At 45.4% G+C, this 22,932-nt stretch overlaps 1 protein-coding gene across 1 annotated transcript; it reads left to right on the top strand.

Annotated features, from left to right (window-relative positions):
• Positions 1-214: 214 nt before the first annotated feature.
• LOC146206799 (uncharacterized) lies at positions 215-1,124 on the top strand. Its single transcript, XM_084591577.1, has one exon. The coding sequence runs from the start codon at positions 413-415 to the stop codon at positions 1,115-1,117; it is 705 nt and encodes a 234-aa protein (XP_084447703.1). The 5' UTR covers positions 215-412; the 3' UTR covers positions 1,118-1,124.
• The last annotated feature ends 21,808 nt before the right edge of the window (positions 1,125-22,932 follow it).

Genomic DNA, 22,932 nt, shown 5'->3' with positions numbered 1-22,932 from the left:
CCTTCATCATGCTGTTCATGTGCACTCTAAAATAGACGCCGTATTTATAGATTTCGCCAAAGCATTCGACAAAGTCCCACACATACGTCTAATAAAGAAGCTTGAAAATTTAAACATAAATTATAAGGTTATTTGTTGGATAAGGAGTTTTTTGGCTAATCGCTATCAATCAGTCTTTGTTAACAGCCATTCTTCCTCCCACTGCCCCGTTAAATCTGGAGTGCCGCAAGGGTCTGTACTCGGACCTATCTTGTTCTTAGTTTATATAAATGATATCAGTAATAACCTAAATTCCACGGTCAGATTATTTGCTGATGATTGTGTGGTATACAGACAGATAACTGATCTTTCAGACTGTACTCATTTACAATCAGACATTGATAAGATCAACAATTGGTGCACACAGTGGCAAATGGAAATTAACACCTCAAAAACAAAACTTGTCAGATTTACCACAACATCTAACACCGAACCATTCCATTACACTTTGAACAACGTGCGTATTGAATCGGTACCCATCATAAAGTATTTAGGTGTACATTTAGCATCAGACCTTTCATGGAACTGTCACTTAGATACGGTCATCAATAAGGCTTCCAAAACACTCGGCTTCCTCAGACGCAACCTCCGATTAGCTAATCCAGACACAAAGCTATTAGCATACACCACATTAGTGCGCTCTAAGTTGGAGTACGCCTCTTTAATTTGGAACCCTCATCAAGCATACCTAGTAACAAAATTGGAGTCTCTGCAAAATAAAGCCGCCCGTTTCATATCTAAAAACTATTCGCGATCAGCAAGTATAACTGAAATAAAAACAGCCCTCAACTTACCTCTTCTTGAAAGACGGAGAATGTTTTCCTTACTGTCCTTTTTCTTCAAATTATATTATAGTAATTCTTCCTTTGCGTTGCATCATATCACGCCGGCTCATCATGTATTCCCACGCATTGATCACCAACTGAAAGTGCAACCCATCTTTGCTCGAACCAATCTGTTCTTTCACTCGCCTCTCCTCCTCGCCATCCGTCAATGGAATCTGCTGCCTGCCACCATTGCATCTTCCAGTGATTATGAAACGTTTGTAACCGGACTAAAAAATCACTTCGAGCTGTAACCTTCATCTTTGCATTTCTTTTTTTCGTATTAAAGCGCTGCTCTTCGAAAAACGTGAATCTTAGGTGCCATCTGTATCTTTATTTGAGTGTTTGAAGCATTAGCTTTTCAACATTTTGCGCCTGGCTATATTGTTAACCACTGTATACTTATCGCAAATTTGGATGCATTGTTTGTACTGTTGTCCCACTTTCCGCCCCCCCCCTATGTAATGCCCGCCCGGGCCTTTAGGGTATTTGAATAAATAAATAAATAAATAAATGAATAAATAAGTATGAGTGGTAATGACTAAAATGACTAAAATGACTAGGCATGACTCAGCATGACTACGGAACGACTAGTATGTCAAACGACGGCTTGTAATGGCCGCAACTGACTGGAAATGAGTAAATATGCTTAGCTGTGAGTGCTAATCATTACAATGACTAGGCGTAGCTCAGCTTGACTACGGAAAGACCAGCACGCCAAACGACGAACGATGAGAGACTAACAATGAGATGTAAATGATAGGAGAGGAAGGGCAGGCTTTCGCCATTCTCCTCTCAAGAGATATCAAAGAGATCCTGTAATCTTTTTGCATATCTAGTGTTACTGTATTTTTATAATCCTTTATGTGGCGCGCTTCCTTTTGCTATCTGTGTTATCTTGAAAACAAGTTTTGCTTACTAGTTTGTTTTCGACTGAATGAATCCACAAATGCTGATGGTAGCGTATTCTTGATTTTTATATTTTCAGCATATTTTTTTTATATTTTAAGGCGAAAGCCTTTAATGGCTCATACTGTCGTCTACAAAAGCTGTCCGTGCGAGCGGCGCACCTGACTGGTCGACGAGAAGTAGCGCCACCAGCCGCCAAATTCGAAGCGTCCACCCAGAAGTCTCACCTTGTCTAGCGTTCTTTTCATCTGCAATTCCACGCTTGAACCTGCGCCAAGGAACGCCACGCGACAGGAGTGAGGTTGTACCGTCCGAACGCACACTTGTCGGAGAAAGTGTGGCAGATATTGCGCCTTTCCTTTCCTGTAAACCAATTATAATTATATTGCTACGAAGATGACGAAGCGGGAAGTGACGCGGGGCGGAGCGCTCGTGCCAGGCCCGCTGGCCATTAAAGCATATTTCATCGTCATGTAATCACGTCGTTCTGTTTCTGTTGTGTCGCTGTGTTCCATCGCTTGTGATGCCACCACGTAACATTTGGTTGGAGGTGCGGTTCATCCTCATCCTCGCCTTGCACCGTCGAAGCCAACCGTACGCCGGGTCCATCTGCCGAAAGCCCGTAGAGATCGCCGCCCAGCTCTGCCCCAGCCCTTTTTGCTCAGACCCGACCAGCCGCTGTCCCCAGCCTCGTCCCCAGCCCTGACAACAACACACGACGATCAGGAAGAGCCCAAAGCCGACCCTACCGACCCCACGACGAAGCGTACTCACGACCACTCAGCGAAGACAGCACCCCCGCCCAGGCCGTTCGGCGTGTCCATGAGCCTTGGCCTTCGGCAAACGGTGAAGATTGGACTTGATGCTCCAGTGCAAGCATTCATCCCATCTTCGCATTCATTGTGCTGTCGAGCGTTTTATGTCATAATCCTGTGTCTGTGTTCATCGCCACTTCATGCAATGGATTTCTAGCAATCGATCGGGACGATCGCTCGGTGGCCCCGGGTAGTGCTACGAAGATGACGAAGCGGGCAGTGGGGCGGAGCGCTCGCGCCAGGCCCGCTGGCCATTAAAGCATATTTCATCGTCATGTCATTACGTCGTTCTGTTTCTGTTGTGTCGCTGTGTTCCAGATTGAGTAATTTGGTGAAAATTCCTAACGTCCTTGTATTTATTAACTATGAAGTCGCACAGTGTATGATCAGCAGTATGTATAATTACTTACGAATGCAAAATGCCCTGTAGAAGGCCAAGTCAAGCTAATGTGTGTACTTTTCCTGGACAAAGAACGATTTGAACTGAACAATTGGTAAATGCATAAAAATAAATCTGATTTGTGTGCCTGCATGAAAAGCCTCTGTATTATTTTTATTTTGCGTCACTGATAACTAAATGTGTCCGTGAATTGCACAAACCAGGTATAACTGTATGTATCATTATGTGAAAGTAAATGGCAGGTAATATTAGCCAAAAATTGTAGCTTCATCCTCCTCATATCATGCATTCTTGAACATATCCAGACTGTCGTTTTTCTAATTACACGGCGCGCCAATAAACCTCCAGTCTTACCCTTTAATTTCAATTTAGTTTTTTTTTTTGACCCCCCGTAGTCACCTTCCATTTAACATCACCTGTGCGTTGTGTGCTCAAACTTGGTCATGTCTTCTGCTTTTTGTTCACGCATCCACTCATACTACTAACGAAGTATCTGACTCCGATGTCAACAGCGTCTCAGAGTGCATCTGAATGAAAATTAAAAAGGAGCACGCATTCTTCCCTCTGGCGTGCATTTACAACTAGCCCAAAGTCATTATTTTCGCGCTTCCCTTCAAAATGTAACAAGCCTACATGCAACAAGCTGAAATGTTGTGATGTTAATTGAAAATACGAAACATTAGCTGCATCTCAGACTGTCAAAAAAATTTCCATCGTCAACGACGCACATTTTTTTCCGCGGCTACTTAAGTGCTTGGGTTCGAATCCAGCCGCTATGCAAACAGTTGTGTGCAGCGCTGGCTACAAGCTCCAAGTAAACTCGTGGTAGCTCTCCACTGCTGAGCCGCTTTGGATATACCTATAAAACCTTAATCGATACGTAGAAAGCAAAAAGAAATTGGCTGCCGGCTAATGTGACCCTTCCCAAAGCGACGCGGCTTTCTTAGCTGCCCGCACAGTGGCCGCGAAACGCTTTTCAATATCAGGTGTGACATGTGTGTCCGGTGGCCGTACGTAAAATGTACTTTCGCATTCTTGGACTAAGCAGTAGAACGGCTGGTTAAGGCCCAGACAGCGAGATAGGCAGCAAGAATAGTAGCGCATTAGTTAGGTGATGAAACACGAGCTTCTGGCAGCTTATTCGATGAGAGGACGACTGGGCTCGCGAGTTGTGCTCGCCCTTTTTTTTTACGGGATATCTTATTCGGTCCGTTAAGTCAAAAATACCAACTGCTCAGGATGGAGCTGTCGTGAAAAAAGACGTGTCTGAAAACTTGTCCAGAACATTTCGCACAGGATTTGGTATCAAAATTGTTACCCAACCATTGTCATTCCCAGCGATAGGGAACCGAACCGAGTTGTCACAGATGCCCCAAAGGGAAAAATTATGAAATGGAAAAGGCGCTTACTATCAAGGCGTCGCGCTAATTATGGCAGTTCTTGATTGAACGGCATAAATAAGCCAGCTGTGATTTCGTGGAACGATGTAGGCCACTGATTCGGCGGATGCAGTGTTTCCTGCTTACAGTATCGATCATGCTAAAAAGCAACGCTGTTTGACAGTTGACCCCGCGTATACTGGAAAAACAAGTACAAAGACATTTTTACGGGACAGAACAAATTTTGTTTTGTTCTCGCTTTGTTCGATACTTCAAAAGCAGGGTTGCGGCAATATTTTTGCCCGCAGCGGCAGCAGCAAAGTGCAGCGGTAATTCCTAATTTCCGAGCCCGCCGCGAATGATGACATAGATGGGGGGGCATGCAGCTAATGCCTGCGTGCTTCTTGATGACGACGACCATTTAAAAATTGCGCACTTGCGAAAAAAAGATTTAGAAAGGCTCGCTTTAATAGTGTAGTTTGCAAATTCTGTTATCACAGCCGACCACGCCAACCATGTCGCCAAGCGCGAGTCGGTCATTAAAGGCGACGACGACGCGCAAACGGGGGGTGAGTTTTAGCATCTCTTTTCGCCCCCAAGCACGTTCCGTGAAATGGCCTCGTTCCTCGGAAGCTTCGTTTTGGTGCGCGATACACGTTGGCGCCTTTGCCCGTTACTTTTTACTCGCAGGCCATCTTCAGTGGATGCCAAGTAAGTAAAGCTACATCGCTACGCTGGTCTACTGTAGTTGTTCCTGAAATCGCGCGACGGTGGAATGTTTCAATCATCCTACGATTGGAACGCGTTTAACGAGGGACTTAGTCCCATCACTTGATGTGCGTCAGCGCACGGGGTGCACAATAAAAATTGCGCCACATTGCGCATTTTCCATCGATGCACTTAAATACAGAAAACAGACACACTGAGGCCTCGTGCCCTGGTATGGGCGGATTCACTACTGCACAAGTGGTGCCGGAAGAAGCGGTTGTTTCCTTCATGCGTGAGGGTTCGCAAAGAGCCGTGCAATGCCTGGTTTCCGACCGTGTGAACGCGTTACGGCGGAGCTTCATCTGGCTGATTTTGCGCCTCGCGCTGCGCGCACACGTATACATACTGTGTATGCTACAAAACAAACTAAAAGCATATCCAATAAAGTCTCCTATAACTGCGGCGCAGAAACACGATCATATAGCGAACAAGACGAACGCTGCATTCGCAACTGGCTTGATTGCCAACAGGGCAAGCTTTATGCAAAAGTTTTTCGCGCCACAGAAAGAACATCGAGCCACGTGCTAAAGTGAAACCAAAAACAACACATAAGGCAAGAAACATTTCTTTGCTGAGGAAAGGTCATATCCGATGCGTACAGAAGAAATGAAGCATCGCAAATCAGTTATCGCCCCTTGTCCGTAAGTGATAGGCCTAGAGTACCTCTTGTGCAGTTTGATACCTTTATTTTTGCTTATAGTTCCTGGCTTGAGGCTAACCTTTGTCGGTTAATGGCGACTGCTGTCGCCGAAACCTTAGTGCAGAAAGTGAAGGCACGCTACAAACTCAGAGGTAACGAAAAATGATGACGGTTTTTTTTACAGGATTTAAAGTCGCAAAGTGACTCGGCCGGGTTAATTGCGACACGCCGTAGTGGAGGGCTCGGATATTTCGACCACTTATGGCTCTTACCGTGCACTGACATCGCACAGCACATTGGCGCTTTTTATTTCGCCTTCATCGAAAAGCATCCACCGCAGCCAGGATTCTATCCCTCATCCTTGGGGAAAGGGCGTGTTTTTTATATATCCTTGCGACCTGATGTTGCCCCTATATACACAAAGTGGCGAATAACATGAATATTGCGGATAGTTTTGGAATACCTCTCGTTTTTGGGCTTCGGGGAAGCATATTTGGAAACTGTGCCCTTGTACCTGAGGACAAGAACAGGTTGTGAAAAAATCCACTAAGTGCCCTGCGCTTCAGAAGGGTCTGCGAACTACCACTGAAGGGTGGAAGCGTGCATATTGGTGACACTGGCCGATGTATCAACAGCTGAGTGGCCGAGAGAAACTTAAAAATGAATGTGGACTTAGTTGCACATTTCTGGTCATACAGGAAACCTTTACCTCATACGATAACGCAAGGATTTTAAGCAAATACCCGACTAAATGGCAGTTCCTGGAGGCCTATATTCGCGGATAAGAGACGGCAACTGCATATGCGATGCGTCGATTTTAAGGCAAAATCTTTATAGGCTCATGAGTGTGCGTCCGTCTGTCCGCAGAAGGTGTCACACTCAGCCCGGCAATTAAATGACGGCTGGGTTCTGTTTAACCTTTACCAAAATAAGCCATCCTCCACCTAGAATCGAACTCTTAACCCTCAGATCACCGGCCGAGCTCGTTAGACGACTGACATCATGGCGCATCCTATCAATAAAGTGACGCCACGTGAGAGGACGGGGGGCAATGACCTCGAGGCGATAGAGTTATGACACGACGGTAAAAAAAAAATAGACACGCCCGTGACACCAGTCGAATCGACACCACTCGAATTCTGCCACATACGAAATACGTCACACCCATGAGCTGTGTAGGATGACGTCAGTGGTAGCGCGATTTCGTTTAAAATAGCGCGCTGCAAGGCATGCAATTCGTAGCCGGGTGGCGTTTCATCTGTGTTATATTTGATCGTTACCATAGCTTTAAAGCCATTAATGTTGTTGTGGCGGTGCTAATTATTGCTATTGGTACGCATGAAGCATATTGTATTAAGAGTTGTGGGGTAAAGACGACGTGTTGCACGCACGCAGCGAGAAAACGAACTGAATACAGATTGCAACTACAGTCGATTGCTGCGTTGCTGTCTTGTGTACGATACAAATTTTGGCAACGAAGATGTTAGCTTAAGTCAGGACCTCGACGTGGACTCCTGACCGTCCATCATGAGCTTTTCGGTCTTCAGTCACCTCCGCTGTTCCTGCTGAACCCGTTTGCCCTGCCCTTCTGTGAGAGCAGTGGGAGCTGGCGTTCCACAACTACATGCTGGAGTCTGGTGCCTCCACACTTCCTGCTAACAGGCGAGGGCCATCCTGCTGAACTGCTTGAGACTGAAGGTCAACGAATTTTCTACACATTGTCGCCGTCAACCCCTTCCGCGGATAATTGGTGCCAGGCACATAGGCTCTTGTGAAATGGTCGTACATACAGTCCAGTAGCCAAACATTTAAACACACAGCGTAGCGATCCTGCTTTGATCTGTATTGTTCACGTTTTCGAAAGATAGCTCAAGTGCACTGGTCCACAGTCAACAGACGTGTAAGAATGCTCCTGCCGGTTAAATTCGGGAACCTTTGTAGGTACAGAGTCAGCACCTGTCCCAACATCAACTACAGTTGATGTTATGACACATGAGCCGAAGTGGGGCTCATTTCTAGAATAGACAGTATTGTCGTTCACTTGAGCATGCCCGCTACGAGCGGTGACGAATATGTTTTCAAAATGCCTAAATATTGCGGACAAGGAGAGCATACTGTACAATGTCTGCATTAACCGTGTCCATAACATGGACAAGCAGGGCCGTGTGTTTATACTAAAAGTAGCAAAGGGCAATTAAGCTAGGCTCAGTGACTGATTTTCTTTCTTGAAGTACCGTGGAAGGTGGAGAGGTTCTGGGTGAAGGCAGAACATATATGAGGCAACACAAGCAGAAGTGCTTTTAAGATAATGAAGAAAGTATATTGAATTTCGTTTTGGAAAGCAGCAGAAAAAGAATTGACTGGTTCTGTTTAGAATTTCTGGTAGTAGCACAGCAAAGAAGGGTAAACAAGGGTCAATATAATACTGGTGTCATTCTGACATCCCAACAAATCATTTGGAATCTTGGATGGCATGACGAAATATTTGCAGCTATATGAGAAAAGGTAACCTTACGTATAAGGTATTTACAAAGGAAATTCCTAATCGAATCAGGCCAATCTTAGACTGCAATCTAGCAAAGGATCAAGCAGGTTTTCGGAAACGGTACTCTACTATCGATCATATCTATACCATCAACCAGGTGATTAAAAAATGCTCGGAATATAACCAGCCCTTATACATAGCATTCATTGATTACGAAAAAGCATTTGGCTCAGTAGAAAACTCGGCGGTGATGCAGGCATTGCGAAATCAGAGGGTAGACGAGCCGTACGTGAAAGTGCTGGAAGATATATATAGTGGCTGCACAGCACCCATAGTTCTGCGTAAAGAAAGTAACAAAATTCCAATAAAAAAAAAAGGAGTTAGGCAAAGAGACACGATCTCCCCAGTACTATTCACAGCTTGCTTAGAGGAAGTATTCCGAGACTTGGAATGGGAGCAGTTAGGGATAAGGGTAGATGGAGAATACCTCAGTAATCTGCGATTTGCTGATGACATTGCCTTGCTAAGCAACTCGGAGGATGAACTGCAAATTGTGATTGGTGACCTAGACTGGAAATGTAGAAAGGTAGGCTTGAAAATCAATATGCAGAAGACCAAGGTAATGTTCAACAGCCTCGGGACGGAACAGCAGTTCACGTTAGGTAGCGAAGCACTGGAAGTAGTAAGCGAATATGTCTACTTTGGACAGGTAGTAACCCCAGTACCGGACCATAAAAGGAAATAACAAGAAGAATAAGATTGGGATGAAGCGCATTTGGCAAGCACTCGCAGATTATGGCTAGCAGCTTACCGGTATCGCTCAAGAGGAAAGTGTACAACACTTGCATCTTACCTTTACTCACCTATGGGGCTGAAACGTGGAGGCTAACCAAGAAGGTTCTACTTAAGTTGAGGACCACGCAGAGAGCTATGGAACGAAAAATGGTAGGGGTAACATTAAGAGATAGGAAGAGTCGGTCAGAGAAATAACTCAAGTTACTGACGTTCTAGTGGAAATCGAGATGAATAAATGGGCACGGGCAGGACATGTAGTGCGAAGAGAGGATAACCGATGGTCGCTTAAGGCAACAACCTGGATTCCAAGGGATTGAAAGCGTAGCAGGGGGCGGATGAGGTTAAGAAGTTCGCAGGGGTGAAGTGGATGCAGCTAGCACAGAACAGGGTTAATTGGAGAAATAGGGGAGATGCCTTCGCCCTGCAGTGGGTATAGTAAGGCTGATGATGATGATGATGATTGTGAACCTTTGTTTATATTTTCTCAAATAAAGTTAACTCCATAAGTATAAGCATGTACGAGAAGGCAGAACTTGAAGTCCCGGCGGCCCATGACATGAGCTAGAATAAAGTGATGGTCATCTGTTTTGGTTGCTTTTTTGCAATGCATTGGTGCGGAGGGGGCAAAGCACAAACGCAAATGGTGTGCTAGCATAGAAGCAGGCAGTGTCTAAAGGCAAAAGGGGGCAAAACAGCTCATAGCAAAAACGAAGCACTTACATATGAAGGCCGGTTCTCGGGAAAGCAACATAAGAAAAGGCTGTAACTGCGAGTAGCTACGGGTAGGTTCCGTACCAAAATATACGTACTACTGTAAGTACTGAACTGCAGATTTGGAGAAGACGTGACTGAAGGGGCTGTAAGCAACTCGTACTGTACACAAACCTCACAAGTACAACACACTTTCCCGCTTGTATCCCAAGAACTTGAAGAAATCGTACTTTCTAGTTTTGAGGAGCAAAATTACATGGGAAGTATACGACTATGCGCAAATTTTGCGATGAATAACTGATGCAATAAAGCCAGTGTGAATTATTTTTATATAACCTTTAGTAATGCTAAGAGAACTTCACCAAAACAGCCAATGAGGGAAGTTCTCAATGCCATCGGTAGAAATATGGTCCCTATAAGGACTATGTTAAGGTAGTAAGATGATAGTAAGTGCACATCTCTCCGCCGCCATTTGTAATACGTCCCGCAGTGAAAATAGCTTACAGCAGTGCCGCACTGTACTCTAGACATTTGTTGACAAAAAAAAGAGCAAACGCAAATGAAAATATTGCACTTAAATAATTAAATTTCAGGCTTTGAAGGTCCGCATAGTTAGTGTTTTATTTTCGCCTGCCGATTCTGTTACGCCATCCATGACTGCAGCTATGATACAGAGGTGGCATACAACGCGGCCCGGGAGACACGAGATAGTATACAACTTCCAATACCTCAGATAATTGCAGTGAACAGGATATCCGACCAAACGACACCGAAGCGTAGCTATATTATCCGTAATGCTTCCGTGTAAGTAGTTCTGGCTTACATGAAATGCGAGTCACACTGGAGGGCCGCGATATACTTGCGGTTATCGTATATGTGCCACATATACATACAACAGGGTACTAGAATTGGGCATAACATCTGGCGGAATATATTACGAAAAAGCTGTGGTGATCATGCAAAATAATAACAAAAATCTTCTTTCTTTCTTTCTTTCAGCCTGGTTGAACCAATGTCACGCGGCACACCTGCCGATTTTTTAGCGTTGAAAAATATTTACTGATTGCTTTTCTCTAATGATTTTCCAGGTAAGTTATGCTTTGAAAGAAAAAAAAGGGCCAGTAGAATTATTGAAATGCAAAGACATTTGGTATACAAACGAGTGAGTGAGTGAGTGAGTGAACTTTATTAACTGCTCGGGGATCTTTTTCTTCGCCTCTTCAGCCGAGGCTGAAGAGCGGTTGGCGCCCCCAGTCCAGGGCACCACTGGCTTTTTCGCCAGTTTGCGAGCTCTTGTGACCAGGTAGAGCTGAGCCTCCGGGTCAGAGCTGGCCAGCAAAGCCTCCCGCTGTCTTTCATTTGGGTTTTCAATTTTTTGTAGTTGATGTGAGCTGCGTTCCCATGTTATGTGGTACAGGGTAGGGGTCTTCCCGCACCACGGGCACTCGTCTCTGAATGTTGTGGGATGTACCATCTGTAATATGTGTAAATTAATGAAGGTGCCCGTCTGTAGCCGCCTCAGATCTATGGCCTCCTCGTTGCTGAGCTTTTTATGCGGCTCCGGATATACTTTCCGCAAGCCTCTGTAGTTTTGTAATATTGTGGTGTAGTCAGGGTCAAGCGGAATCAGGTCCTCTGCCGCCAGACTATTGGGCGCATGGTAGGTTGCATCTCCTCAGGCTACCCTGTCTGCGTACAAATTCCCCGTGATCCCTGCATGCCCCGGAATCCACACTAGTGTTTGAGTGTATTGTTTCGTTGGCTCGCTTGTGGAAGTAAGGATTTGGTGCGCTACCTTAGATAATTTACCCCGTTGAAAATTTCTGCACACGGATTGAGAGTCCGACAGTATCGTCAGACTCTATCCCGTTTCTCTTCCTTGCCTAATGGCCAGTGCGATAGCCACATCCTCTGCCTCCATGATTGTACAGTTTTGGATCGAGGCGCTAACTACCTCCCGGCGTTCGCAGTCTGTGACCGTGGCTATCACCTTCTTTGCGTTGGTTTCGTATAAGGCTGCGTCGGTGAACCTGGACGTGTCTTGTTGGCCGATTGTTTTTTCATAATACTCTGCCCTTGCCTGCCTCCTTCCCGAGTGTAGGCGGGGGTCCATGTTTCTTGGTATGGGCCGAGCTCGGTACCATTTTCTGACTTCCCGCGATACCTCTGTTGTCTTGTTATAAGCCTGTAGGTGTATGCTATATCCCAGTCTTTCCAACACCCGTCTTCCCGTCCTCGTTTGTAGAAGTCTGTTTAGCTGTGACTTGATTTGGGCTTCTGCTAATTCTTGTATAGTATTGTGTAGACCCAGAGCTGCTAGCTTGTGGCTTGGTGTGTTCTTGGGGAGCTTGAATGCGGTCTTGATCGCCATTTTGATGATGGCGTCCGCTCTGTCTTCCTCTCCTTTGGTCATATTGAAGTAGGGTAGGGAATACGCTACTCTGCTAACAACGAGGCTCCGGACAAGTTTGAGTGTGTCGGGCTCCTTCATCCCCATCTTTTTGCTTGTCACCCGTGCTATCATTCGGGCGACCTGCTGGGTCGAGGTCTTGAGCAGATTAAGTGTGTGTTGACACCTTTGATTCGATTGGAGCCACATCCCCAGGATTCTCGCGGTTGTCTTTTCGGGTACTGTCTCCCCTTGCAGCCGGGTATTAAGCTTGTGGCCTTGATCTTTGGGAGCAGAGCGGTTGCCCGTCCCTCGTCAGAATCTGATCAGTTCTGATTTTCTTGATGAGCACTCCAAGCCTCTCTGCTTTAGATATTCTTCGATGACAGATGCTGCTTCTTGCAATTTCGCTTCCTTCTCCCCGAGTGATCCTGTGGTCGTCCAGATGGTGGCGTCATTATTGGCAGCAGCGGCGGCTACTGGGACGTCCGCTGAAAAGTATTGCTGTTTTACACAGGACCACGCTGCTATCTGCTGACAGGCGAACCGCATATCAGGGATATATACAGGGATCAGCAACGACAATCACCGCTTCGTGCCGCACGGAACCACGGCTGCGACACCTGACGGCCAGCCTGCCCTACGTAAGCGCTGGCAAAGAGCAACCCTCCCTTCATTGGCAGCAGCGGCGGCTACTGGGACGTCCGCTGAAAAGTATTGCTGTTTTACGCAGGTTAGTTGTTATGCACTGTTAATACTGCGTGTAGAACTTTTACCTTCCGCTGCTGCTGCCGCCAAATTGCATTTGGGGTTTTGCTCTTATTTCTGCCTACCGTGATGATGGCGGACCTTGTTTGTCCTGCCTGCCTTGGAACCTGTGTTTTAAATGACTCGTCTGTTGCGTGTAGCGCATGTGCTAGCGTCTTTCATTCTGGAACGTGTTGCGACGTAACTGACAGAACGCTACGATCCAAAACTGAGTCTGTTCGCAAAACCTGGAAGTGCGCATCATGCCGGGAAAAAGCAGCGGCCAGCAATAAGGCTGAAAAACCGAAGCAAAACATTTCGCCAGGCGATGTAGCACTCCAGCTTGCTCTGATAAATGAAAAACTAGAACAACTTCTGCCATTGAAAGATACGCTTCTTGATATAGAAACATCTGTGGAACACATGTCGCAAAAGTTCGATGATATCATCACTCGTCTGGACCAACAGGACAGGGAAATACATTCACTCAAAAAAAAACTAGATAAGGTTGATAACGGGCGGGTTTTACATCTTCCAGAGACAGCTCCTGGAAGATGTAAATGATCTAGAGTGGCGCAGTAGGCGTCTAAAACTAGAATTCCATGCTCTTCCTGTAACACCATGCGAAGATCTGCTCCAAAAAGTTAACGACCTTGCACCTGTACTTGAGTTGCCTCCACTGCAACCTGGTGACGTCACTGCCATCCACCGTCTACCTCCTAAAAGAGGGAAAATCCCTGGAATCATTGTGAGGTATGCCCGTCAGATGCAACGGGATATATGGCTTGAGAAATGAAAAAAAAAAAACTGGCGGAAGCGAAAAAGGATGCATTTGTCATGGAAAATCTGAAAAAACACAACCGAGAGCTACTGCGGAAAGCCAAAGATTGGGCCACAATAAACAGGTTTCGCTTTGCGTGGCATGCAAATGGCAACGTTCTCTTGAGGAAAGACGTTGGGGATGCAGCGATCATCGTAAGGTCAGAAATGACTCTTCAGGCACTCGAGGTGTAGACTAGATTATGCAATTTATTCCAACGTGGTTGTTGTACCCTCGCTTTTTTCTCAGAGAAATAGAAAACATACACAGCACCTTTCCTTTCTGAATCTTAACTGTCGCTCAGCGAAAAACAAAACTGAGAGTTTAGAAATATTTTTTGACACCCTCAATTTCACTTTTTCAGTTATCATATTAACTGAAACCTGGTACAATGATGGTTCAGAAATGTATACACCACAAGGCTACTCCCATTTTTTGTGACTCGAAACAAGAAGCGAGGGCTACTCCCATTTTTGTGACTCGAAACAGGAAGCGAGGGGGTGGTGTGTCTGTACTCGTCAGAAAATCTTTTCAGTGTTATGTTGAAAAGAACTTCACCACTGTAACCGATGACTACGAAACAGTAGCAGTTTACTGCAAGGATCAATGGACCCCTTGCAAAAATCGTTAAGTAGGCTTTCTCACGCTGCTTCTTTCCCCAAACATGGCGTCACTGGCCGCCAGAAAAACGGCGATATAGACCTGAAATCGCATGTTGCTTCTACATAGATGCATGTAGTGGTAATAGCGCAATTATACGAATATGTTCTGATGCATAAATCATATGAATTATGGCCATAATATAATGTTTTAATATATTGCTTTTCCGCCATTAGTGGGGAATGTAGCATAGAGGTGAAGCCAACTTAACATTTATGAAAGGGGTCTATTGTTCGTTGGTATATATAGACCACCTAATGGAAGTTTTGACCAATTTTGTACCTTTTTTGAAACAATCTTGTGTTTTGCATCAGAAAAAAACTTGAAGCTTGTCGTTGGTGGTGATTTTAACGTTAATTTACTTGAATGTGCTTCAAGGCAGGCATTATTAAGTTGTGTCATTAGCATGTATGGCAGTGAAGTTATTTACACAACTGCGACAAGAGTCACTGATACGTCTTCGGCTGTGCTGGATTTCTTTGTAACTAACCACTTATCTACACTGATAATTGCAGATACCATAGCTGCTGATATAAGTGATCACTTGCCTGTTGATATGATTGTGAAAACAACAACTCCGTCGAAGAAGAAGAAAGAAAAACGAACAATTCAAGATATTTCGGAGAACAATTTAGAGCGCTTTAAAACAACATTGCAGAACATTACATGGAAACATTTATACACAAAAACAGACGCTGAGGAGGCCTACAAAACATTTCTGGCAACAGTGAAGACTGCTTATAATGAAAGTTTTCCTCGTAAAACTGTCAAGCAGGCAAATCGAATCCGAAAGCCTTGGATAACGAGGGATATTCTAGAAAAGATTGATCGCAAGAGTCGTCTTTTTCAACAGTTTCTTGAAACAAAAGATCAGAATATCCTTATTGAATTTAAATCTCTTCGAAATAAGCTTGTCAGTATAATCCGAAAATCTAAATCAGCCTGCTACTCTAACTTATTTTTACATGATGCTCAGCACTCTGATTTAACCTGGAGGAAATTAGATGCTGTGTTGTGTCGTACCCATAGCTCTAATGAAATCGAAGCGATCTCCCATGAGGGTAAAAATGTCTCACAATCTAGTCTAGCAAACCTTTTTAATGACTTCTTCATAGGCCAGTTTTCAACTTCAAGTATTTGTTTAGAAGAAACAGATCCTGCACTACCAGATATTGCACCAAGCGGAAGTGCCATGAAGGACTTTTTGTTGGGCTAGTTGGTGCAGCATTTTTTAACAGAAGGACAAAGCGCTAACGACACATTCACAAGATGGATGTACCACCCCCGAGCACAAAAATCGCTTTTATCTTACGAATCGGCCCACTCGAAGACGGTAAAAAGAGCCATAGCCACATCAGTCTTGGAATCGTCTTTAAAGAAATCGTGTGAACATTGCATGCAAAGTGGCTTTGAACTAAAGACATAAAAACAGGAGTTCCTCAGGGAAGTATTCTAGGGCCACTTTTATTCTGCTTGTATGTCAATGATTTGTATTGCTTGTTTCCAAACTCACGGGTTTCTTTGATCTGTTATGCTGATGATACAAGTTTATTATTACAGGAAAAACAACCCAAGACATAGAAACAGTCAGTAATGAGTCACTACGGCTGTTTGCAGCATGGACGAAGCATAATTCACTGTATGTAAATACAGAAAAAACTAAGGCAGTCCTATTCCGACCCAAAAACAAATGTGTTTCCACACCTAAAATAGCGCTTGGTAACACTCCGATTGAAATTGTAGAGAGTATGAAGGTTCTGGGTGTTCATTTTTCCAGTAACCTAACTTGGGATCAACATGTTGATGGCACCTACAAGAAAGTTTGCAGAGCTATTGGTACAATAAACAAATGTAGGCATGTGTTACCTCAGAAGATTAAACTGTTGCTTTATAATTCTCTAATTCTACCCCAAATGACGTATGCCCATTTGGTATGGGGAACGACAACCAAAACGAACTTAAACAAATTATTGTTGTTACAAAAGAAAGTAATAAGAATTATAGCTGACAAAGTATGATTTCCACACAGAACGTTTTAAACGATTTGCAGTTATTATGGTTTGTGAATATTATAACTACCGTCTTACCGTATCGTACACCACAGCTGTAAAAAAGAATAACCTTTTTTACAACAACATCGCCACACTGAAGCCAACTGTTCAGAAATACAACACACGTCGCCCAGATGTGTTCTATATATACCAACGCCGCCAAACAACTATGCCCAACAGTGATTAACCTTTACTCTGCCAGTTCTCCTCAACAGTTATGCTCCTCAGTCCATCGATATAACTACGATGTCTAAAAGATGTTTGAAACATTTGTTCTTGGGGTATAATATTCCAACAATGTTAAATATGAACTCAGCGTGATTTTCCTCTTGATCCGCCACTCCCATGTTTCCTTCTTGTGAAACACTATACGTTGGCTCGTATGACAGTATATTTGTAACGCTCCGTTATTTTGATAGTGAGATTTTTTCCTTATTATTTTTCCTTTTTTTGTGCGTGGCACTGTATATATTGCCTCGTAATACAGTACATTTGTAACTCTCATTTTCTTATTTTGATAGTGGATTGTTCCATATTATGCCTCTGCTGATGTCATCAGTGGGAGCAGTCGCCTCGTCAAGCTGCTGGTAACAGTAGCTTTTTGCGGCCGCTCCATCCTTGTACTTTGTGCAAAGGAAAATAAAATTTGATTTGATTTGATTTGATCAGCATACATAGCGTGCTGTATGCCCTCCACCATCTCGAGGCGCCTGGCCAGGCCAATCATTGCCACGTTGAGCAGCGTGGGCGAAATGACTGCTCCTTGAGGTGTCCCTTTGTTGGGCGGGGAGAAGGTCTCTGTTTCTATATTACCAATCTTGAATTAGGCCGTCCGGTTGCTCAGAAAGCTCCTAACGTACTCGTAGACTCTGGTTCCACAATTTGTGTCTGCCAGACCATCTAAGATCGCTTTGTGACTAACATTATCAAATGCACCTTTAATGTCCACTGCCAAAACCACGTGTTCTGCCGAGCGTGGGATACCCGTCAAGACCTCTTCTTTGATCTGCAGGAGAACGTCCTGGGCTGATAGCTTTTCTCTGAAGCCAAACATGGTGTCCGGCATCTGAGCGCTATCCTCTAAGTAATTTTGCAGTCTAATATTGACAACCCTCTCGAAAATCTTTCCCAGGCACGAAGTTAAAGAAATGGGCCGCAAATTCTCTATTGCCAATTTTTTCCCGGGTTTCTGGATCATGATGACCACCGAGTGTTTTCACTGCGCTGGCACCGTTCCTGCTTCCCAATGCTTGTTCATGAAATGCGCCAGTGCCTTGATATTGTTGTTGCTCATGTTCCGAATTATGCCATTAGTGATCTTGTCGTCACCAGCCGCTATATTTCGAGCGGCACTTGCTATTGCCGTCCGGACTTCTCCCTCCGTGATCGGCTCGTCCATTTTTGGATTTGGGTCTCCTTTGTAATCTTCATCGTATGGATATGGATCCTCTAGCTCTACTCCGTAGCATTTGTCGTGGACTGCCTTGATCACATCTTCCTTCGTGCCTGCGAATGTGTGTAGCAACCGCTCCGGCGACTTCTGCCCCTCTCGATTGGTCTTGGTGGGGTTCATGATGGCTTTTAGGATTCGCCATGTCTTGGAAGTGCTGAGCGTCCCCTGCAGAGAGTCGCAGAATTTGCCCCAGTTGGCTCTCGTCAGTTGTTCACCGTTCTCCGCCGCCTTCTTTGTGATCTCCACGATCTTCATCCTAAGCTTTCGATTGTGCCTCTGTTTCTTCCATCTTCTTAACAGTCCCCTTCTCGCTTCCAACAGGTGGAGTAGATGGGCGTCTATTTCTGGTGTCTCATTTGTGCGTGTCAGTTGTTGCATAAATCTCTGCTTGTTTTTCCGCAGCGCCCCGCACCAGCTATTAAGATCCTCAATCTCGCCTTGGTCCTCCTCCTGCGCTTCTCTGAACTTGTGCCAGTTGGTAATCCTGGCTGCGCCAACCTGACGCCGGATCATGTAGGTGCGGATGGTTGTGCTCACTATATAGTGATCGCTGCCCAGATCGTTAAGTGTGTTTATCCACTCAACATCGCCGCAGTTCTTGACCATCGTAAGGTCCGGGGTAGTGTCCTTTCTCACACTGTTTCCCGTTCTCGTGGGCACTCCCGGGTCCGTTACCAGTGTTAATTCATGTCTGTCTATTAGCCCTCTAATAATGCGGCCTCTCTTGTCCTGTCGGGTGTATCCCCAGGCCGGGTCTTTTGCATTAAAGTCGCCTAATATAATTAGCTGATTTCCTCTTACCAAGTTTAATGTTTCTCCGAGAAGCCTGTTGAAGTCGATCTTTCGTTGGGAGGGGGGGCTGTATACATTTAGGATAAAAGTGCCCTGCTTTTTGTCACTCTTTTGGACCACCTCCGCAAGGATATGGGGTGTTTCAATCCCTTTAAATTGGTCATGCCGAATTGTTGTAATGGTCTTCTCCACCATTGTCGCCACCTTCCAGCTCTCGTCGTCGGCAGCAAAGACCTCGTACCCGCTAATTGAAGGGGAACTGCCAACCTCCTGCAGGGCTATCACAGCCGGTGGTTCCGCTTGTGAGGCCAGCAGGTATACAAACGAAAAAACGATGGAATTCTCTGCATGGAGACTTATGTTGCTGTAAAGCCCACCCATCAATAATGTTTTTTTTTACAAGAAAAACGTGCCTGATATCCTTTTCACTGGCTGTCATGCTTCATTCATATTAACGTGTGTGGAAGCTAAGAAAGCAGGGATAGGTATCGGTTAATATGGTGATAAAAAAGATCCGTTGTGAAAATTTATAACTGGAAATTGTGCAACAACTATTCTACAATTTAGCTCAAAGGACGGGATTGCTGCACGTATTGGTTATGTTAATGTAAAGTGCTTGCCCGCAGTGTAAACCGCATGGAAAGGTGATGACAAGACCTGTTTTCATACATACATACTTCATCTATGTCAATAAACAATGAACAGATAGCGAATCAGCAGTGGAGCATCAAAATGCGTAAATTACCGAAGAATTATTCAGCTAGGTAGCAAAATTAGAATAATAAAACTATCATGTAAGTTGTAATAATGTTTGTGTTACATAAGCAATTAGCTAATATTTTCAATCTTAAAGTTATTATTTTGTCATAAATTGTGAAATAATATCATTGTGTTGTATTATAGCATTACAAAGAAAAATCCCTTCATTGTTTCGGTACAGTACTTGTTTCTGTGTAACAACTGTTACACACCTGGTGGAGTCACCTAAATTCGGACCTCTTACCACCTCGACCAGGACGACGCAGCGTCGACCGACGGTCCCACCGGAAATGGCCACAGATAGTAGGTCCCCGGCGCCCATCCTCTACCACACGCCGCGAACACCGCCATCTTTTCACGGCGATGTATACGAAGATGCGGAGGACTGGAACGGCTGGAACGACGACCGTAAGATCCATAACGTGTTTTACAGACTCCGCTAGGACATGGTTCGAGAACCACAAGAACAACCTGTCCACCTGGGAGACATTTCGCATAAATCTCCTAGCTACATTCCCCAACGCAGACCGCCGGGAAAAAGCGGAAGCTGCGCTTCACTCCCGCCACCAGCGCACTAACGAAAGCGTCCGCATGTATGTGGAGGACATGACGCGCCTCTTCAAGCGTGCTGACCCCTCCATAGCCGAGGAGACAAAGCTTCGCCACCTCATGAGCGGGGTCACGCAGGAGCTTTTCGCCGGTCTTGTGCGCAGACCACCGCGTAATGTTGCCGAATTCCTCACTAAAGCGACCACAATGGAGTCGACGCTCCTGCAACGAGCCCGGCAATACAATCGGCATAAGAGCACGCTTGACCCCATTGTTTCTTCGGTATCGGTAGGGAGCGATGTGGCCGCTTTACGTGGCCTAATCAAGTCGATCGTCAGGGAGGAACTACAAGCCCTCCAGCTGCCTTCCAGCGCGCCTTCGATTACATCGCTGACGGACGTTGTCCGGGACGAGGTGCGCCTAGCAGCGCAGCAACAACTCCCTCAGGGTCCTAGCCAGAATGAGGTCAGACCTACCTATGTATCTGTCCTCTGCCGGACGCCAGCACCTTGCTACGACGTGAATACCGTCAATACCACGACTCAAGCAGTGCAGCAGTCTGGTTTTGCCCGGGTGCCTGCTCGACCAGCCTATCAGCAGCTACGTAAATGGGAAGTGTGGCGTGCACCATACCGGCGGCCCCTCTGCTACCACTGTGGTGAGGCGGGTCATCTTTACAGGGCCTGCCCATATCGCCGAGTGGACCAGCGTGGTTTCGCACCCGAAGATCCTTGACCACGGAATGGCGGACGACCATTCGAAATCGAAGCTCACCTGTCGGCTCGTCAGAGGCGTGGAACATACGGCCGTTATGACTCTAGATTGTCGTCTCCTCGGCATTATCGTTCCCCAAGTCTTCGCCGAGACGCCGGCTATCCTGTCTCCCAGTCCACGTCGGGAAAACTTATTCCAGTCGTCTCCGGAGACAACATCCTGCTGTCGGGAAAACCGAAGATCCTCCGCCGCCGATACGCCGAAACGCTGATTTCTCACAGGGGCAGGGTAGCGACAGCCTCCGGCGCGCTACCTCTGATTTGTGTGTGACAATTGACAGTACTAAAGCTGTCGCTTTACTTGATACTGGTGCAGATTACTCGGTGATAAGCCACGCCCTCGCCCTGGACGTGGGATCGAATTCCGGCCTCGGCGGCCGCTTTTAGATGGAGGCTAAAAGCAAGGCGCCCGTGTGCTGTGCGATGTCACTGTACGTTAAAGAACCCCAGTTGGTCTAAATTTCCAGAGTCCTCCACTATGGCGTCTCTCCTAGCCTGAGTCGCTTTGAGACGTTAAACCCCACACACCAAACGAAACCAGACCAAAACAACCTCAGTCCCAACAATCTTTTATTTTAAATCATATTTTCCAAGTTCTCTACAGGAAGCATCACTTTTAGAAGACTGCAAATATAAATAAAATCTTTGCAGTACTCAAAAGCGGTAGATTAATGCTTCACATCTCAGTAACCATAAAATAAATGAATGAATGAATGAATGAATGAATGAATGAATGAATGAACGAACGCTATATACTCGTAATTTCCACTTGACTACGGCAGCTTGCGCTCAAGTAATGTTCACGCCATAAACATTTCCACCTTTCTCCACCACGTTTTTTTTTCGCCCGTGACGGCGAGTATAGCCGACTCAACAGTGAGTGGCACTGCGCACGTTCAAATAATTTTAACCTTCAACCATATTGCACCATCTGTCCCTTCGATGGATCCTCAACACCTTACGCGTGCCTTAAATTTTGCTTAGAGAATGGTTGTTACTAGGCGACCGCAGACGAAAAAGCTACCACTCTGTAGCTTGAAAGCGTGCGACTTAGTACAAAAGCAACATAAATAATAAAGTGGCATAGGCATGGGTCAAGCGAAGCGAACAAACAAATTAACAAATTACAAGGATATATATATATATATATATATATATATATATATATATATATATATATATATATATATATATACCGGGTGTCCCAACTAACTTGAACCAAGGGATACAAAATAATACATTTGAGGTAGGTCAGTGAAACCAATTGCATTCAACTGCCAGCCTCCTTGCGCACTACAGGCGATTTTTTGTTTTGCAATTACTTAATTAGCTAATTATGTTAATTTTTCTAATTTATTAAATATCGGCTTTAGACCATACATGTGAATTGGAAACTTGTAGAGCACCTTCAGAAACCCCCATTTCATTATTTGCGATAAAGAAAGTCTCACGTGTATCTTTTTTTCTGGGCTCAAAAGAAAGCCCGCGAAACACAAATAATACCACGTGACTAGTGCATTTGTGCGCCGCGATTGTGGTGCTCTCAGTCGTGGTTTGAGCGAACGAAATTAGCTGCGGCCGTGTCTCCTTTGCCCCGTTAAAGCGGCAGGCCGATATGCCTGCGATGGCTTCTTCGCCCGCGTCCGACAGCCGGCCCACGTGATGGTGCAAGTAGCACCGAGAGCGGCGAGCCGACACCACCGGGATTCTAACAAACCCTCCTTCACTCCCATCAGCGAACATTACGGCAAGCGGATGAGCGATAAGGTATCAGCCACTGAATCTGCGCATACATGCTTGGGTAAAGGGGCGAGATGACATGTGACTCGACTAAAATTAGCACCTTCATTTGCCGGTTCTTTATCGTCATCCGCCTGTCGTGATATAGGCTGCTGCGGTGCACAGGCCTGGCCAAGATCGCGGTGACGACGGGCGAGCTCGAGCTCGTTCCAACCACAGCCATCATTTCTGCCTGCCGCTGCAACGGCACCATCGGGTCACGGCCGCAGCTGATTTCGTTCGCTCAAACCACGACTGAGAGCACCACGATCGCTGCGCTCAAATGCGCTAGTCACGTGGTATTATTTGTATTTCGCGGGCTTTCTTCTGAGCCCGGAATAAAAGATACACGTGAGACTTTCTTTATCGCAATTAATGGAATTGGGGTTTCTGAA

This window comes from Amblyomma maculatum, chromosome 1 (genome assembly GCF_055883805.1).
Source record: "Amblyomma maculatum isolate TAMU_Amacu chromosome 1, ASM5588380v1, whole genome shotgun sequence".
Taxonomy (NCBI): Eukaryota; Metazoa; Arthropoda; class Arachnida; order Ixodida; family Ixodidae; genus Amblyomma; species Amblyomma maculatum.
The sequence above is the reverse complement of the archived record's forward strand: the minus strand, read 5'-3'. Positions and strand labels throughout refer to the sequence as shown.

Bases quoted from the DNA above. Each gene is read 5' to 3' on its own strand.
- LOC146206799 (XM_084591577.1), top strand. From the start codon at position 413: ATGGAAATTAACACCTCAAAAACAAAACTTGTCAGATTTACCACAACA.